This window comes from Poromitra crassiceps (assembly GCF_964638095.1).
Source record: "Poromitra crassiceps genome assembly, chromosome: 15".
In the NCBI taxonomy this organism is placed as follows: Eukaryota; Metazoa; Chordata; class Actinopteri; order Beryciformes; family Melamphaidae; genus Poromitra; species Poromitra crassiceps.
In genome coordinates this window covers 16,256,106-16,276,301 of record NC_139634.1, presented here as the reverse complement: position 1 = coordinate 16,276,301, position 20,196 = coordinate 16,256,106, and the positions used below count along the sequence as shown (strand labels likewise).

Below are 20,196 nucleotides of genomic sequence, written 5' to 3'. Positions count from 1 at the left end.
GATGATGAAAGTTTTGTGTGGATGAATGTCTGTTGGCTATTTCACCTGCTGTACACCTCTTGGCATCTCCATTCAGTGTGTCGTAAACACAGCTCATTGCTAGCTAACTCCATCCATCATGGCCTTCATACAGTACACTTCGTCATCTCACCACTGAATACTGGTAAGGTGAGCTATTGTCAAGTTAAAATATGAGCGGTGGACACTGCACATGTCTTATTCACTAGTGTGAAATCAGATGCCTCGGGGCTGCGAGACACGGAGTCGGTGTACAACACACCCAGACTGGGAATCATTTTTCTGTTCAAAATCATCCGGTGAATAGTTAATGGATAAGCTTTGTTTCTGCAGTGGGACCGGGGCCATGAGGATGTAAGGCAATATGGAGCATCAATTATGTAACACAAATTACCCACCCCCACACCAAGAGCCCCATACCTTCAACTGGAAAAGTCAAGTGATGAGTTGTGTGTGTGTGTGTGTGTGTGTGTGTGTGTGTGTGTGTGTGTGTGTGTGTGTGTGTGTGTGTGTGTGTGAGAGAGAGAGAGAGGGAGGGAGAGAGAGAGAAACACCTCACGTCAGTGGCCTCAGTCTCAACAGACTCTCTGGAGGGCCTGGTTCCTCTTACTGTTCAATTTGACATCCGGTGTGAGATCCGTTCAAGAGCCCACCTTGGTTCCGGTTTACGCTCGGTGGCTCTCAAGAGTGTGGCCGGGGACACCCAGAGGTCCTTGAGGGGGTTCCAGGGGGTCCCCAGTAAAAAGGGTAAATCATTTTCACAAGAATTCCAAGCACAATGAAATAATTTATCACTACTTTTAGTCATGTGTTTTACACTTTTCTGTAATAAAACATCTAAGAACCCATTTACACCTGCCAGTAAAATGTTTTGGGTGATCAGATTGCAATGGGATTGGTGTTTGATCACACGAAAGTATGGTGTAAATGCACCAAAGACACATTGAGGCTCGGCACAAACCACCTCCGGAGGGTCAGGGACACATTGTGACCACATTGAACACAAGTGGAAATAATGCATTCTCAATCCACATACAACAACAGTCACCACTGTTTTTCTGCTGCTGTAAGACCCCATTTACGCATGGCATTAAAATGTGTTTTGAGTCATCAGATTGCAATCGGATAGTGCTTGACCACATTCACCTGATTGCATTTACACCTGGTAGTGTCCCCAGTGTCCACATTGAGATCACATTGCGATCAGATCAGGTAAGCTCCATAGCGTAGAGCAGCAGAAAAACAGCAGTGACTGTTGTATGTGGATTGAGAATGCATTTGCATTTACACTTGTGTTCAATGTGGTCACAATGTGTCCCTGACCACCTCTGGAGGTGGTTTGGCCAATCAGATCACAATCCATCCTCAATGTGTCTTGGGTGTATTTACACCTGTACTTTAATGTGGTCAAGCACTATTTGATTGCAATCTGACCCCCTGAAACACATTTTAATACCAGATGTAAATGGGAGATAAAAGTGTGACGACTCTCCCACTCTCCTGTCTTGCAGGAGCCTGGTGTTGGGATCGTTAGGCTGATTACTCATTGGGCTTAAGAAGACCTTCAGACCATTCTGTCTCTCTCCCTCCTCACCGATGCACCTTTTGTTCTGTCATTTGTTTCATGTAGTGTTTGTGTTGTCCCCCTCTAGTAGGCAGAGCAGTCTCATAGAAAATAGGATATCTTCAGGCATTCCAGACAATGGTAATTTCTCAGTCAGATGTGTTAATTTCTCTCGCAGTACCTTAAATATCCAGTAGAGGGCACTCCCTTCACATTTACCATTCCGGTGGTTGTGGGATGCCCCAGAGAGCTCACTGTCTGATGCTGTCTAGTAGGCTAAAGACTGTGCCACAAACTCATTTCCAATCCAATGTCTTTTCATAACAATATTTCACTACTGAGAAATGAGTAGCCTATATATCATATAAGTTAAGTATATCAATTCATATATAAGTATGAGTCATGTCACATGGAAGGTCCTGCTCCCAGCCAGACTACTGTGAGTAGAGCCCACAGTGTCCTCTGCTCAAGGTGCCTCCTGGTACGTGCAGTCTCCTGGTTGAGTCTCTCTCTTCGGCATGAATGTGACAGAGTAGACCCGGGCAGAGTCATAATTTCTGACCCCACCCTCCTCTCTCCAAAGTGGGACTGAGAACAACGGCTGTAGTAGGCCATCTGCATCATTGTCCACCAGTGCTGTCATTAGCTTCAGTATGACATATATAACACTGTAAAACTTTAACAAGCGCGCAGTCCTCCAGACAGACAGACAGGCAGAGGACATCCAGCGCTAAAGAGATTAATTCCTGATCCGTGAAGAGCAGGACCCTGAAATTAGCATATAGTTGCCATAGTGATGGAGACATGCTAATCCAAGGTGCTGCACAATGTTGATAGACAGACATTTGGGAAGTTTGTTTTTAGTGAAGAGCTAGCTTTGACTCAATCCAGAGAAACTAACGCCAACAAATATAAATAGAATATATTTTTTAGTAATAAAATAAGTCACGTTCGTCACACTTACAGCATCTGAGGAGACGCCCGTCGCTTCAGAGCGGAGCCAGATTTATGTTGTTATTGGCGTCTGAAACTTTCCGTCGAGTCAGTCAAGGTGAACAAAACCGCTACTGGCGCTAATGTAACAAAACAGCTAATGTAATAGCGTTTGTAGACAGAAGTGAAGTTGAAAGTATGAGGGCTCTCAGACTCGGATACAATCTTTTTTTGAGAGAAAACATGAGGACACCCCTTCCATAAGGTAATATCACACCGTACCGTTACTGCAGTTTTGTCATAGTTGTTGCATAACGGAAGCGAGTCCTGCAACGGACAATATTTTTACAAAACTCCTGTTAAAATTGTGCTTCAAACACTGCTACAATGATCATGTCATGTTTCCGTGTAGTTTAACGGCGAAAACGTTAAGTCGAACTTCTTTCTAGCAACATACCGTTGAAATAATTTCTTTTAGTTGTGTCTTTGATTTACCAGAGTCGGGAACGGACGCTACCGCTGGCGTCTTAACTGAAAGCTGCTCTTGTCCTGTTACGGACAGCTCACTCTGCGGCTCTGCTGGTTAGCAAGCCAGTGGTTAGCAAGCCAGTAATAGTCAACAAAGCGAGTGGCTTGTAGTGGTCGCTGAGTCCCATTTTGCTGCATTATTGCTACCTAGCTGGCCTTGTTGTGTTTTAGACAAAGCTAGCGTTAGCTAGCTAGCAAGCTAGCAACTTTAAAGATCAGTAACTCTCGTCGCCCAAGCACGTCTTATGGCTTTCTGTCATCAAAGTCACTTTCCTAAAGTAATTTGACATGTTACCATGCACATATTCATATGAAATTCCACATATTGACACATATAGATGTATAAATTAGTTCCACTTTCACAAAGCGGCGATCCAGCATCTGAAATGCCTGCTAAAGTACCGGAAACCACGTCGAGAGACCTCTGACCCGGACGTGACGAAACAGGCGTCCAGGTGTCCGTTGCAGGACACAGTTATAGCGTTATAGCCTACTACTTAGCTTTTGTTGCAAAACTGTTCCTGGATTTTTTTAAACTAAAGAAATACAAGTGGCTTCAAGTATACAGCTCAAATTGCTTTATTTTCAAACCAATGAAGCAAATAATTCGCAATGATTTATTAAAGCTACCGTGATAACAAATAAGAAGTAGGCCAACAATGAGGTGTTTCTGTTTCACATTTCTTAGCCTACATTTATGAATTACATAGTTCTACTACTGTTTTCTAATTAACGTTATAGGCTGCAGCCTGCAGATATGTTTATATTTATGTGTTTATGGTTTATATGGCTGGTTGTTTGCTCACAAACATCATGGGCTATTCTATTGATAAAAAGCACAATTAGGCTACATGGCATAAAACATATATCTTACATGGCATAACATTTGAATTGTGTATGACATGTACTGGCTATTATTTCAAACCACCAGGTAAGGGGCTTACAGGTAGGCTATGGTGTGTTTTTAGGTGTCCTGAGAGAGAAAACACTGCTGTGAGAGAATGGTGAGAAAAAGAAACAGAGTGCTTTCCAGGCACTCCTCTGCATGCAAGACAGCCGCTGCCTCCCAGATCCCCAGCATCAAAGACCTGACTCTCCTGGATGGCCCGGTCCACAGTGAGATCCCTGCCCTTCCTCCAGAGCTCCTCACACCTGCCCATGGTCAACTGGGCTTCCCAGACAGCGTCTACCTGCTGGCGGCAGCCGTCTTCCACAACACCCACCTGGAGAAGCCTGCTGCCCACCGGCTGGTGTATTATGGGGAGCGAACGGGGCTCCCTCTGCCTGGGGTCAAGGATGAGGAGATGCAGAGGACAGCTTACGAGCTGGCCTTCAACACACTTAAATGTCAGTTATCAGAAGATGGATGGATGTGTTGAAGCCTCTTCTTTTTTCCTTCCTTCCTTCCTTCCTTTCATGATCTGCCTACCTTGTACACACACACACACACGCACATGCACACACACACACACACACACACACACACACACACACACACACACACACACACACACACACACACACACACACACACACACACACACACTGGGTGACTTTGAAGAGAGGGCATCAGCAAACGGTCTTTAGTGACCCCCCGATTTTGATTAATTTCAGGTACATAGCATTGCCAGTAAAAATTGCTGATTTGCCTCCAGGCAAACAAACAGCTATTTGAAATGAGAATGAATGGCCCTGGGGAAATTAATTGACAGGTGGAATTGAATATAGATAGATTGATGAGGGGAAAGTAGAAGAGAGGGGGAAAAAACCACTCGAATGACCGGGGGGATTCTGCGTGATGCTACAAATCAATTTGGCCCATAATCTGTTCTCAGGAGCCAGGGTGGGGTCTGGGTGGCCCAACTCACAGGGCTGTGTCATCACCATGGTGATAAGGGAGGGGAGGTGAGCCAACTGTCAGTGCGGCGCGGCTGGATGGAATCGATTTAACTGCTTCTCCATGGATGGAGGGGTCAGGTATAGCAGGAACAGACCTTGTAGCCCTGAATGATTTTGTCCCTTTGCTCTATCCATCCAGCGCACCTGGATATAAGCCCCAGGCCGACATGTCGCAAGATATTAATGCAGATCACCTCAAAATATCCATCGTCACAAGCTCCAGGACCTCACACAGCAGCAAACTGTAATAATTGGTTTGAGAGCTGTAGGTCAGAGTAGTTAGGTCATATAGTGAAATGGATCACTATTAAGGAGACTATAACAAGAACATAGCGACGCTGTCTTATCTCTGGGCCACTATTTAGCAGTCCGTCATCAACCTTCTTATTGCTGTCTATAGGAGGACGCCTGTAAACACTGACTGGGATGAGTGATCTGCCATTAACTGCAGTGTAGGTGAAGGAAACAATTTAATTCTGCCCAGAGCATGAACCTGATCTCTACCCAGAGAGAAAAAAAGTGATTCACTTTAGAGTGATTGTGATATATGTATTTTTCCGTTTCATCCTCACTCCTCACTTCCAAGCTTATTTCCGAGAGAAAGAGCCCTCTGTGTTATCAGTGCCACCTTAGTACAATTCTTGCCAGCCTGACGTTCCTGAAATGAGTTCATTTGCGGAGCATCAGTTAGCGGGGCAATAATGCGATTGAGATAATATTGTAAAGCAAATTAAGGAAAGACTGAGAAGCTGAGAAGCCGCTATTGGATAGCTTATTGGATAATCAGCAGATTCATGCACTGGTCACGTTATTCCTGATCTATAATTCCCCCTTTGTTATTTGGACTGTGCTCTGCACAGATAATGGGAAAAAAGAAATGAGAATTGTCTTCTGTATCTGTGCCGGAATCAGTTCGCAAAATTAGGTGCATTTGCGTGACAGATAGTCGATAGAGTGTGTATCATTGTTACAGAGAGAGAGAGAGAGCTGGGGTGCTGATTGGCCAGGGAACTTTATTCATATTTTATGGACATGACTGATGGCTTGGCTTGATCACATCATTTGGTCACATGATGGATTCATTCGCACTTGCCGTGTTGTGAAATTGGGTACAGATGAAATGACACAGCCTGGAAGCCAGCGTTAATCTCTCCTCTTCCTCCTCCTACCAACAGGCCGACTTTAGGTGCAGAAATCGATTTGCTAGTGACAGCAACACACGCGCATGCACACGCACGCACGCACGCACGCACGCACACACACACACACACACACACACACACACACACACACACACACTCACACACACACACACACACACACACACACACACACACACACACACACACAGAGACAGGACACATCCTCTGTGCACTGCCTGGGAATGACTGATCCAAAATTGAGCTGAGGTCAGATGTTAACCTAGAGAAGAAATGCTTTACCAGCGGAAAAAACGTGCCGAGCAAAATGCCAATGAGCTCTGGTATTGATCTTGTGATTATAACTCTTATCTGCCCAAAACAAAAAAAGTTGCTCCGTAAGCTCCGTATAGGTGGCAGAGGACACAGACTGTCACTAAGCTCTGTATAGGTGGCAGAGGACACAGACTGTAAGCTCTGTATAGGTGGCAGAGAACACAGACTGTCAGTAAGCTCTGTATAGGTGGCAGAGAACACAGACTGTCAGTAAGCTCTGTATAGGTGGCAGAGGACACATACTGTCACTAAGCTCTGTATAGGTGGCAGAGGCCACAGACTGTCACTAAGCTCTGTATAGGTGACAGAGGACACAGACTGTCACTAAGCTCTGTATAGGTGACAGAGGACACAGACTCAGTAAGCTCTGTATAGGTGGCAGAGGACACAGACTGTCACTAAGCTCTGTATAGGTGACAGAGGACACAGACTGTCACTAAGCTCTGTATAGGTGACAGAGGACACAGACTCAGTAAGCTCTGTATAGGTGGCAGAGGACACAGACTGTCACTAAGCTCTGTATAGATGGCAGAGGACACAGACTGTCACTAAGCTCTGTATAGGTGACAGAGGACACAGACTGTCACTAAGCTCTGTATAGGTGACAGAGGACACAGACTGTCACTAAGCTCTGTATAGGTGACAGAGGACACAGACTCAGTAAGCTCTGTATAGGTGGCAGAGGACACAGACTGTCAGTAAGCTCTGTATAGGTGGCAGAGGACACAGACTGTCAGTAAGCTCTGTATAGGTGACAGAGGACACAGACTCAGTAAGCTCTGTATAGGTGACAGAGGACACAGACTCTGTAAGCTCTGTATAGGTGACAGAGGACACAGACTCAGTAAGCTCTGTATAGGTGACAGAGGACACAGACTCAGTAAGCTCTGTATAGGTGACAGAGGACACAGACTCAGTAAGCTCTGTATAGGTGGCAGAGGACACAGACTGTCACTAAGCTCTGTATAGGTGGCAGAGGACACAGACTGTCACTAAGCTCTGTATAGGTGACAGAGGACACAGACTGTCAGTAAGCTCCATATAGGTGGCAGAGGACACAGACTGTCACTAAGCTCTGTATAGGTGACAGAGGACACAGACTGTCAGTAAGCTCTGTATAGGTGGCAGAGGACACAGACTGTCAGTAAGCTCCATATAGGTGACAGAGGACACAGACTGTCAGTAAGCTCCATATAGGTGGCAGAGGACACAGACTGTCACTAAGCTCTGTATAGGTGGCAGAGGACACAGACTTGTCTACTGTCACTGTGATTGTCAGTCAGTACTAAAATATGGAGTGAGAGTTGATTTTTACCCTGGTGTGCATTTGACTTTTCTTTTCACAAATGGATAAAGAAGCTGCTGAAATGACAAATATGAGCAGTGAAGTCCTTTTTGTCTTTCCTTTATTTCCCCTCTCTTTCAAAAGCCTCTGTCTTTTGTAGGAATGCATGATATATCGGCAATCATATCAGTATCGGCCGATGTTAGTAATATTTTAATATATCAGTAACGGTCCGATGAGCAAAATAACAGCAATGTTAATATCGGTAGTGGCCAAAATGTTCATATTGAGAGGAAACAATGCGGTAAATCTACATGTGGTTTTCTAGTATGTCCAACATTTGATTATCATAGAAACATGTTTTTATACAGATCACATCAGTTATCGGCCATAAAAGCAATGTTAATATCTGTTATTATTAGTATTAGCCAAAATTGTCATATTGGTCCATCCCTAGTCTTCCTATCTTAGTAATGATCTGTATGATCACTGATCTAGAAGCTGTTTATGCAGTGAGTCAAGGCTACATATCTTGTTGACTTTCCATACCTTCTATATGCTTCAGGTATGTGGAGAATTTATTGTAAGCAGTGTCCCAAAGAATTTGTTTAGAATTTGAAATGTCAGGAATTCAGTAGATGACCTTGTCAAGCTGTGCAAGTTCCCCCCCTACCCCTCCTCCTCTCCCACCTCTCTCTTTCTCTGCAATGTTTGCTCCTCTGAGAGCATTGTCCAGACTAGTCGCCCGGGTTGCCAGACGGCTGGGTTGCCAGACGCCCTTGTCAGACAACTGTTTGTGCTGCTTGCCTCCGTGTGCAGCTGGAAAGGCTCCTCTGACCAGTTGGGGATAGGTTTGATTTAGACCGCGGGAGGGAGAGGGGCTGTGTCTGCTTTGCCCTTGACCAAGATCACGGCTGTGAGTTTGCCCCCAGCAGCAGCACGCCTCAGCAGATATCAAATTGCACAGGTGAAAAATAGGTAAGCTATCTTCGCCAATCGGTCCAAGGGTCATCACATGACTTAAGACACACCCCTTCTTTTGTCCGGTTAGATTAATATGAAATCGAGTGTGCAGATGCAGAACGCTGTTAGACAAAGAGCTGAATAAGGGCGGGGGGGAGAATGCATTCAGGTCTTGGCTTTTCTCACAGAATTTATTTGACCACAATCCTCATCCCTCACTGCACATTGTGTGCTACTGGATGCCGGCCACAAAATACTAAACAGCCTCAACACAAGTCCTGATGACTACAGTGCCTCCTGCTGGTGTCGGACAAATTCATCCTGAGACTGATTCGGGGTCAGCGTTGTCTATTAACCCCCATAGGCAGATGTTAGGATTTGGAAATGATTGGCTGAACTCAGCACTGTGTGTCTGCCGTGTAACGACGCCCACTATAAAAGATTTATCGTTGAATTTTCTCCCACTGTGTTTTACTCAACACGCGGCCGTTGATTTATAGCACGTGGAGGGCTATGACCTCTACGGACGCGAGCCACCACGCCGGCCCTCCCTGGGGTCTGTGCTGCTCTGTGTCTCCCTGTGTGCTGGGGTCTGTGCTGCTCTGTGTCTCCCTGTGTGAGCCACCATGCCGGCCCTCCCTGGGGTCTGTGGTGCTCTGTGTCTCCCTGTGTGCTGCTCTGTGTCTCCCTGTGTGCACTGAGTGGTTATCTCTGGCCCTCCCTGGGCTCTGTGCTGCTCTGTGTCTCCCCTGTGTGCACTGAGTGGTTATCTCATAAGGGCTTATCTTTAAGGCCTTCTGCAGTAATGGCCACCATTGTAAACCCTGTTGACCTACGGCGACTATAAATTAGACCTCTGCTGATGGGGATGCCTTTTCCCCCTCAAATAAAGATAAAGTGTGATGTGTGTGCAGCCAGTGTGTGTGTGTGCCTGGCTGTCCTTGTATGTGGGTGTGCCTGCCTGCAGATTTAATTGTGTGTGTGTGTGTGTGTGTGTGTGTGTGTGTGTGTGTGTGTGTGTGTGTGTGTGTGTGTGTGTGTGTGTGTGTGTGTGTGTGTGTGTGTCCTGTACGACCTTTACCCTCTCTCCCTGGTGTCTATTTGGCTGAGGCCCAGCGTACATTTTGGCATGATTTGTGATGCTGTGATGATAGGTTCGCAACAGAGTCTGTGGTTGCCATCGTGTCACAACTGACACTTTAAGGGGAAGCAGCTGTGCCGCTCAAGAGTAGAAGGTAACCAGGACACCAACCAGTAGACACACATAGTAGCACACACACATTGATGTTACTGTAAGTTAGGGCTGTGAATCTTCACTGGCCTCACGATTCGATTCGATTACGATTCAGAGGGCTACGATTCGATTCAAGTACGATTATCGATGCATCTTAAATCGATGCATCACTTTTTTCCGCAATACATGATTTATTTTTTCTCACTTTCTTTTTTCTCACTGTGTGGCTACTTAAAAGTAAAAGTGCATTTGGAATTGCATTGTATTATGATCCATAATTAAAATAAACAACTGCATGTACTTTCATTATATTTTATTTGATTATTATTATTATTATTGTTTTTAATAATTGATTTTTGACATTTGTGAATCGATGCAGAATCGTGCACGTCCGCATCGCGATGCATCTTATAATCGATTATTTTTGACACCCCTACTGTAAGTACTCACACACTGTCTGTAAGTACACTCACACACCTCGCCTACCGTAATTTTGTTCAGTCCTGTGCAAAGAAGAGGCTTTCTCCAAATAGCATCACCAGGCACACATGCATATTAGAGAAATCTTCCTTGCCTCCATCTCCACTATGTAACGAGCAGACACTGTGTAGGCAGGCTTTAGAACAGGTAACGAGCAGACACTGTGTAGGCAGGCTTTAGAACAGGTAACGAGCAGACACTGTGTAGGCGGGCTTTAGAACAGGTATGTAACGAGCAGACACTGTAGGCAGGCTTTAGAACAGGTAACGAGCAGACACTGTGTAGGCGGGCTTTAGAACAGGTATGTAACGAGCAGACACTGTGTAGGCGGGCTTTAGAACAGGTATGTAACGAGCAGACACTGTGTAGGCAGGCTTTAGAACAGGTATGTAACGAGCAGACACTGTGTAGGCAGGCTTTAGAACAGGTAACGAGCAGACACTGTGTAGGCAGGCTTTAGAACAGGTATGTAACGAGCAGACACTGTGTAGGCGGGCTTTAGAACAGGTATGTAACGAGCAGACACTGTGTAGGCAGGCTTTAGAACAGGTAACGAGCAGACACTGTGTAGGCAGGCTTTAGAACAGGTAACGAGCAGACACTGTGTAGGCAGGCTTTAGAACAGGTATGTAACGAGCAGACACTGTGTAGGCAGGCTTTAGAACAGGTAACGAGCAGACACTGTGTAGGCAGGCTTTAGAACAGGTATGTAACGAGCAAACACTGTGTAGGCGGGTTTAGAAAAAGAAGGTTGCGCTTCAACAATGGGTTTCTCAGTGGAGTGCCAAACCCAAAATCCAAAATATGTTCAAAAAAGGCTGAAAGGGTAGCACATCTCAGTTTTCAAAGTCAAGGAGGACAAAATACTCACATTTCACTTAATTTATTGGCTCACATCACACAAAAACAAAACGCTTACGCGTTTCGGCAAAGAGCCTTCTTCAGAGCGTTTCAATAGTACACATTCAGTCTGTTAATATAACAAGGGCAGAGATTACACACAGCTGGAAGTTGGACCCAATTATTTAGGAGCCAATCACCATGGATCTAGGTATAGGGAGGACAAATCACAGCATGAAGCATCACAGAACATCATTATACTCTGGATGAAGAAAGAAACTGAACACACAAACTAAACAGTTTTAACCCAAAAAGCATTTTAAGCTGTAGTCATCATTGAGTCCGTTTGGTGTCATAGTATTGAGTCTGTCTATCCAGAACATTTCTCTCTGGGCCAGTTTTTTCAGGAGATCGCCTCCTCTTGTAGGCATCATGACCTTTTCAATCCCATAGAACTTTAGTGAAGAGGGTGAACCATGGTTTGCTTCAGCATAATGTTTTGCAATAGCATAATCCATATTGCCTGTACGGATCGCAGTTTTGTGCTCAGATATTCGTTGTTTGAGGGGCCGTTTGGTTTGTCCTACGTATGCCAGACCACAGGGACAGATTAACATGTAGATCACATGCGTTGATTTACAGTTGATAAATTCCCGGATGGGGATTTTCCTCCCAGTGTGAGGATGGTTGAATGATTTGGCATGTGTTGTATTGTTGCAGCAGGCACAGGTACCACACCTATACACGCCTATAACGGTTGTTGTCAGCCATGTGGTCTTCTTTTGAGACATATTTTTGTACAGGACATGGTTTTTTATTGTAGGTGCTCTCCTGAATGAAAAAAGGGGAGGAGCTTGACAGAAGTCCTTCAAAGATCTTTCTGCTTGAAGCACATGCCAGTGTTTCATAAGGATCCCTTTTATTTGTGAAGCACAGTGGTTATATTCAGTGGAGAAACAAGCCCGACTTGGATTCTTCTCTTTCGGTGTATTTGACAGGAGATCAGAACGAGAGGTGGCATTGGCCCGTTGTATGGCTTCCTGAATGGAGTTACATCTATAACCTCTTCCCTTAAACCGAGTGGCCATGTTTGCTTGTTTGGATTGAAAGTCCTCTAGATCTGAACAGTTGCGTTTGAGCCTCAAAAACTGACCCACTGGGATGTTGTCCTTTAGATGTTTGGGGTGATTGCTTGTAGCATGCAGTATTGAGTTGCGTTCCATGTCTTTTCGATAGATAGAAGTGTGAATGGCTCCAGTTTCATCCTTGAATAGGGTTAAGTCCAAATAGTAGATTTTTTCAGTGCTTTGTTCACAAGTGAATTTCAGGAAACTCGAGCTATTGTTAAGATATCTCACAAAGTCAATCAACTCCTGCGTCCCCTCCCAAAATTTCAAGATGTCATCAATGTACCGTTTATATAGTTTTATCTTTGGGTGATATGGATTCTTACTAGGGTCATGTATAACTGTTTCCTGTGTAGGCGGGCTTTAGAACAGGTAACGAGCAGACACTGTGTAGGCGGGCTTTAGAACAGGTATGTAACGAGCAGACACTGTGTAGGCGGGCTTTAGAACAGGTAACGAGCAGACACTGTGTAGGCGGGCTTTAGAACAGGTATCTAACGAGCAGACACTGTGTAGGCGGGCTTTAGAACAGGTATCTAACGAGCAGACACTGTGTAGGCAGGCTTTAGAACAGGTATCTAACGAGCAGACACTGTGTAGGCAGGCTTTAGAACAGGTATCTAACAAGCAGACACTGTGTAGGCGGGCTTTAGAACAGGTATGTAACGAGCAGACACTGTGTAAGTGGGCTTTAGAACAGGTATGTAACGAGCAGACACTGTGTAGGCGGGCTTTAGAACAGGTATGTAACGAGCAGACACTGTGTAGGCGGGCTTTAGAACAGGTATCTAACGAGCAGACACTGTGTAGGCGGGCTTTAGAACAGGTATGTAACGAGCAGACACTGTGTAGGCGGGCTTTAGAACAGGTATGCAACGAGCAGACACTGTGTAGGCGGGCTTTAGAACAGGAATGTAACGAGCAGACACTGTGTAGGCGGGCTTTAGAACAGGTATGCAACGAGCAGACACTGTGTAGGCGGGCTTTAGAACAGGTATGTAACGAGCAGACACTAGGCGGGCTTTAGAACAGGTATCTAACGAGCAGACACTGTGTAGGCGGGCTTTAGAACAGGTATGTAACGAGCAGACACCGTGTAGGCGGGCTTTAGAACAGGTATGTAACGAGCAGACACCGTGTAGGCGGGCTTTAGAACAGGTATCTAACGAGCAGACACTGTGTAGGCAGGCTTTAGAACAGGTGTTCTTTAATCCTCGCAAGATAAAGTGGATAGTATTGCTTTGCCTCCATCTCCCTGGAATTGAAAGGGAGCGCCCATTGTTTGTGAGAGAGACTGGTGAGTGTGTGTGTGTGTGTGTGTGTGTGTGTGTGTGTGTGTGTGTGTGTGTGTGTGTGTGTGTGTGTGTGTGTGTGTGTGTGTGTGTGTGTGTGCGCGTGCGTGCGTGCGTGCGTGTGTCATAAAGAAACATTCCTGTTGTCCAGCGAGACAGATGCAGCCTTCATGATATGGCAGCCAGGACATGGGGATGAAAAAACCTATGAGCCAGATAGCTCCCTGATAGGCAGCACTACCTGCCTTCCAGACCAGTGTCCAGATTTGATAGTCAAGTCATCCTGCCACGCGCATTGTATGACAAACAACAGGCGGTAAATCACATCACATCAATATGTGTTTTGATCTTTATTTACCGTAGTCGGGGAAAGTTGACTTAAGCCCAATTTATGCTTCGTCTGCCGACACTTTTGAAATGGTCGCAGACAGAAATGAGGACTTGAGTCGACACTTTCAAGTGTCTGCGAGCAGTGTCTGCTACCTGGTGAAATGTCTAGTGTCGCTGACTACGTCACATAATGTCGCGCAAGTCTGATTGGCTATATAGACGGGCACGCGCGACTTCCTTGTTTTAGTTTTCGCTTAAATGAAATTAATGAGCGTGTCCCCGGTATTTTTATCAGCCTGTCCTTGATGTATGACTTCGTGAAAATCACAAAGAACACCGTGACCAACTTCCCAGAGAGAGAGGAAGTGATTGTGTGGTTGTGTGTCGTTATATGCGGCTGCAGTTACATCTTGCCTCCGACGTGGGTTCACTGACAGCATTCCCTCTCTTGCCTGTCTGCACTGCACTAGTTCTCTGCCTCCCTCTGTCTCTAGCGTCACGTGACCGTTGCGCCGTGGAGAGAAGCATAAATGCAGCAACATGAGCGACACTTTATTTTTCGTCTGCGACCATGTGCTGAGCGACACTTTATAATAAGTATAAATTAAGCTTAAGCTCTTCAGCCACAGTTTGGATTGGCCGATCATATTTGAGTGTGACCTGTTTATTAATGCAGATGTCATTAATGTCATCAGTCCGTTTGATTCCGCACGCCCACTCACTACAGATACAATAAATGACAGAAATGAGGCAAATGGAAAATCAGATTAACTCAATTAAGCACGAAATGAGCACGTAATCACTGGAAATTAAAACTGCAGTCTAATTGAATTATCTTCCAAATTAAATCACAATGATCATTTGTGCTGCTTCTAGAAGGCCCTCTCACTCTGATTCTAAATCTCTCTTTCTCTTTCATCTTGACATTCTCTCCATTCGATATGGATTTGTCCTTCATAGCATTTATTTGACCAGTGTGTAGTGGGTGTAATTTCGTGTTCATCTATCATGTGGTCCTGATGAAACTGTCTGGCTTGGTTTCTAGGGATAATTAGACATTGAGATAAAAGATGGGACTGATGGGTATACTATCATTATTACTCAGATATCAGTTATACGTAACGGAAAATCTCCATGCCCGCATTCTCCTTTGGTCTCTCTACCTAACCTTGTTGTGCTCCCCCCCCCCCTCCCGCACAGATCAAGAACTACTGGAGGACATAATGATTGACAGCTGCTTTTACCTCACTCAGCCAATGGTGAGTGAAGACAGAGTTCCCAGGAATAGCCTTGTGCTTTATATGAAATGTCTGCCCTCACAGCAAGTGTTTTTTTTATTTCATTCATACTTTGACCTTTGTCAGCATTACATATCAGGGAGTCACATTTATTTGTTAATTTGTTTATTATAAGGATCCCAATTAGCTGACGCCTAGATGACAGCTAGTCTTGCTGGGGTCCAAGACAACAATATACATTACCTGACAAACAATGAAATAGAATATAAAAAACAAAGTATCACATAAGAATAAAAGAAAAAGAAAAATGAAAGAAGAAGAAAAAGAAAACAAGAGTTGCATTTTGTTACTTTCAATCTGCTGCTGTGCATCAAAATCCTTTTAAAGGTTCCATTTCATGTAACATGATTTCCCTTGCCTCTGTGATGAGCCATTCTGATTTGTGTAAATTTGTGACATCACAAAGTAACACTGATTTCATTTGGGAGACCAAACCTGTAGCGTCGTATGGAAAAATGTCCAGAAAACAATCAGTTGCATCAAAGATAGATCTAACCGAGCAGATCATCTTATCAGAGGCCCCGCCCCCTCAAAACAGCACATAGTTAATGAGGGGAGAGGCAGAGCGGATAGAGAAGTCCCACAGAGGATTTGATTTTTCTTTTTGCAACATAATTCATAACCTTGTTTTAAAGACCCATGAGACACGTTTTAAACAGCTAAAAATAGCACAAAATGAGACCTTTAACACATTTTCAATGAGTGCGTACGCTGCTTTGGATTGTGAGGGTACGGTGGGGCTAACAGACTCCGTTTTGGAGTTGAGCCATTTCCTTCGTCTCTAAACTCCCTTACTCCCCGATACAGCACCCTGACACCGCCCTGCACTCTCAATATTCATGTCCTGCTGTTCCTACTGAACCAGGTCTTTGTTCTCTTCTCTAATCAGTAACAGTAATATTGATGTATTACATTGATATACGCTGCTTTCATCAACTCACAAAGCACCTTGTGTCTTTTATATCCTCTCTCCTAATCAATGACAATCACTCCCTTTAGACCTGCACATCTCAAATGTACAATGCTAGCAGTGTCTTCTCCTTTATTGCTTTTTCTCAAACAAAACGCGCCATTAATTAGAGATGGAATCCAAATGCTGTAATGGCCGAGGGGGGGGGCTGTGTTTAGATATGGTGTCGCCGTCTTCCGTGTATATTTCCCTCCCTGACTACCTTACCTCTGTCCCCTAGTCTGTCACATGCGAGCAGAGTGTTATTAGCGGTGCTAAGGCTAGCAGCCCGTGCTGCGCGCTCGTAAAAGGAGAATTCCCAGCACAGCCATGAACCCGCGGCTGTTAGACAGTAGAAGAACTCCCTGCTATTTGGCTAAATGAAGAGGAATCCTCAGGAGGAAATGTACTTTTGCCCTAGTTTTAACATTCGCCGTTAAAGAGATCAGAAAGGTGGAGGCTGCCGTGGCTGCTTCTCTATAAGAGTCTCTGTACAGAGTCTGGACGATGATAGAGCACACAGAGCACAGAGCACCTGGGTCGTGAGCTAGTTCACTCACTGCTGTAGGAGGTGGTGAACGTCGTGTAAATGGAAAATAGAGCTGTCATGAAGTCTATCTATACACATTCTAGACATCCAATTTCTACTCCAACGAGGACACGCACATATACAGCTATATTAATACACGTGAAGGTATGTTTGAAAAGGCGTGTCCTCTCTCTCTCTCTCTCTCTCTCTCTCACACACACACACACACACGCACACACACACACACACACACTGTAGCTGGGTGAAATATGGCCTTGGGTGAAATGAATGCGTCTCCCTGTGTGTCCGTGGCAGGTCGTTACTCTGCATCCCACCACCGAGACAATAAAGCCCAGACACAATGAGACACTCTTTAGAACTCACTCTCACCTCCTTTTACACTGCTGCCATCTATAAAGTTCAACCTTGATGGAGGGAGGAGAAAGAGAGGGGGGCTGGGAGAGAGGGGTAGGCTGGCTGGAGAAGAGAGAGGGGGCTGGGAGAGAGGGGTAGGCTGGCTGGAGAAGAGAGAGGGGGCTGGGGGAGAGAGGGGTAGGCTGGCTGGAGAAGAGAGAGGGGGCTGGGGGAGAGAGGGGTAGGCTGGCTGGAGAAGAGAGAGGGGGCTAGGGGAGAGAGGGGTAGGCTGGCTGGAGAGGACAGAGGGGGCTGGGGGAGAGGGGTAGGCTGGCTGGAGAAGAGAGAGGGGGCTGGGGGAGAGAGGGGTAGGCTGGCTGGAGAAGAGAGAGGGGGCTAGGGGAGAGAGGGGTAGGCTGGCTGGAGAGGACAGAGGGGGCTGGGGGAGAGAGGGGTAGGCTAGCTGGGAAGGAGAGAGGAGGCTGGGGGAGAGAGGGGTAGGCTGGCTGGAGAAGAGAGAGGGGGCTGGGGGAGAGGGGTAGACTGGCTGGGAAGGAGAGAGGGGGCTGGGGGAGAGGGGTAGGCTGGCTGGAGAAGAGAGAGGGGGCTGGGGGAGAGAGGGGTAGACTGGCTGGGAAGGAGAGAGGGGGCTGGGGGAGAGAGGGGTAGGCTGGCTGGGAAGGAGAGAGGGGGCAAGGAGGGTGCCAGAGAGAGGAAAAAAGCGGAGGATGAAAAATGAAGATCTAGATAGACTTGCATGCTGAAAGAGCCTGAGGCCTATTTGATCACAATGGAGAGAGTAAATGAGGCCTAAATCCTGCAGAAGATGGAAATAGCCGGAGCGAGGATGTAAGATCTGGGGAGCCAGGCTTATTAGGTACACTGGCACATTTAACATGAAATACACCCATATGGCCTCTGGTCAAATGAGCCATATGGAATGTAAATTTTAAATACAGCCAGGATACAAAGGCACATCCTGAATCTTCTTATTGATAATAGCCCTCCTCTCTCCATCTCTGGATCTGACCTCAGTACTACAACATTCCAGCCATATGCAATGTGATTATTGCATTCTACAGTATAGGCATGGCAGCCAGCTTTCACCCAACATAACCAGAGCTAGGGAGAGTTAAGTCCCTGATGTCAGAGAGCTGCATCTGGGACGTCTGAACAGAGCCGGCGTGGTTAGTTTAGGCACATTCCCGGTGGGACGCCGTTGCCTGGTAACTTAATCACGCAGAATTTCCCAACACTCAGGGGTTCAACCTTGGTAGAGGGCGAGTGGAACTTGAGGTATACCAGTAGGTAGGTATGTAGGTAGGGATGGATGGAGGGAGAGAGATGGAATGTGGTTGGAGGCTGGTGCAAGAGCCTGTCTCTGAAACCGACCTTTCCCCAAAAATCTCATTAAAAGCCCCTGGAATGACTAACGAGCACCGGCTAATTGCGTAGCGTTAGCGCCAGCTAGTGTAGCTTTCTAGCTTCTCGCCCCATTAGCCCAGCAGTGAGGCCAAGGCAAGCTGTTGCTGCCGAGCAACACCATCTGCCACTAATGTGATCGGTGCCCTCGCATCCTCAGGGAGAGAGAGAGAGAGAGAGAGAGAGAGCGAGAGAGAGGAGGTAAGCGGGAGAAAGAGAGAGAGGAGGTGATGGAGAGAGAGAGAGAGGAGGTGAGGGAGAGAGAGAGAAAGAGAGAGAGGAGGTAATGGAGAGAGGGAGAGAGAGGAGGTGATGGAGAGAGAGAGAGAGAGAGAGAGAGAGGAGGTAAGGGGGAGAGAGAGAGAGAGAGGAGGTGAGGGAGAGAGAGAGAGAGAGAGGAGGTGAGGGAGAGAGAGAGGAAGTGATGGAGAGAGAGAGAGAGGAGGTGAGGGAGAGAGAGAGAGAGGAGGTAAGGGGGAGAGAGAGAGAGGGGGGAGGTGATGGAGAGAGAGAGAGGAGGCGAGGGAGAGAGAGAGAGAGAGAGAGAGGAGGTGATGGAGAGAGAGAGAGAGGAGGTGAGGGAGAGAGAGAGAGAGGAGGTGAGGCAGAGAGAGAGAGAGAGGAGGTGAGGCAGAGAGAGAGAGGAGGTGAGGCAGAGAGAGAGAGGAGGTGAGGGAGAGAGAGAGAGAGAGAGAGGGATAGAGAGATAAATGAAGAGAAGGAGAGCTAGATCTTTGGCTTCCTCCTGTGTTTAATTAAGAAGCAGGGTGGGATCATTGCAGGACACCCTGAAGCCATGTGTGCATCCCTGTCTGTGTGTGTGTCCCTGTGTGTGTGTGTGTGTGTGTGCGTCCCTGTGTGTGTGTGTGTGTGTCTGTGTGTGCGTCCCTGTGTGTGTGTGTGTGTGTGTGTGTGTGTGTGTGTGTGTGTGTGTTTATGCCTGTTTCTGCAAACTAGGTAAGCCCATTTCCAGATCAATACGGATGAAGATAAATAGTGTCAATACAGCATACCCTTCATTAGGTAACCAAAACCCTGCTCTCTCCAATACTCCTGCTGAGTGTCAGGCTCTCAGGTTAGATTTACCTGTACGTGGTAGATGCCTCTGAGGCCTCCCTCTTCAGTCTGTCAGTAAAGCCGTTTTCACACATGCTTACAGGAAAATTACCTGTAAATCAATATCGGCCATTTCCCGGAATTTCCCTTCACACCTGAGCGCTGCATGTGTGAATATAGTCGTCAAATAGCCTGTATGTTGGGGGGCGGGCGGGGGGGGGGGGGGCTTATTTTGGGGGTCGGCAAAACTCCGATGGTGAAATAAGTTTGCTTGTCACACAATAAATCACACTCGTTTGACTTGTATGTTATCCTTCACATTCGCTCATGGGCTGCAGTGCAGAGTAGTATCCAGGCAGCGTCAAGCCAGCATAATAAACACAGCCGATTTCCCCCCTCCCCTCTCTCCTCGAGAGAGGCCAGTCCTTCAGTCCTCCGCACTTCGCAGCAGCACGACACAGGACAGACACAGCGAGAATGGCAGCGGCTTGCAAGCCGCCCAATGCTTGTATGTAAGCAAATGCATGAAGCGAAATGTGGAAGTAGTTTGCTTTGATGTGCGCGAATGATTAGATGATGCACGCTGGAAGTGAACGTTAAGCAACGTGTGTACACCTCGC

General features: G+C 46.3%; 1 protein-coding gene across 1 annotated transcript in view; it reads left to right on the top strand.

Annotated features, from left to right (window-relative positions):
• Nucleotides 1–4,044: 4,044 nt before the first annotated feature.
• Nucleotides 4,045–20,196, top strand: part of LOC310790075 (putative methyltransferase NSUN7) — a gene marked incomplete at both ends in the record, with an annotated part of 37,046 nt that continues 20,894 nt past the window's right edge. The window contains 2 exons of the mRNA XM_083651769.1: nucleotides 4,045–4,390; nucleotides 15,169–15,227. Coding sequence (XP_083507895.1) covers nucleotides 4,045–4,390; nucleotides 15,169–15,227 — 405 coding nt within the window. The remainder of the gene's footprint in view (nucleotides 4,391–15,168; nucleotides 15,228–20,196) is intronic.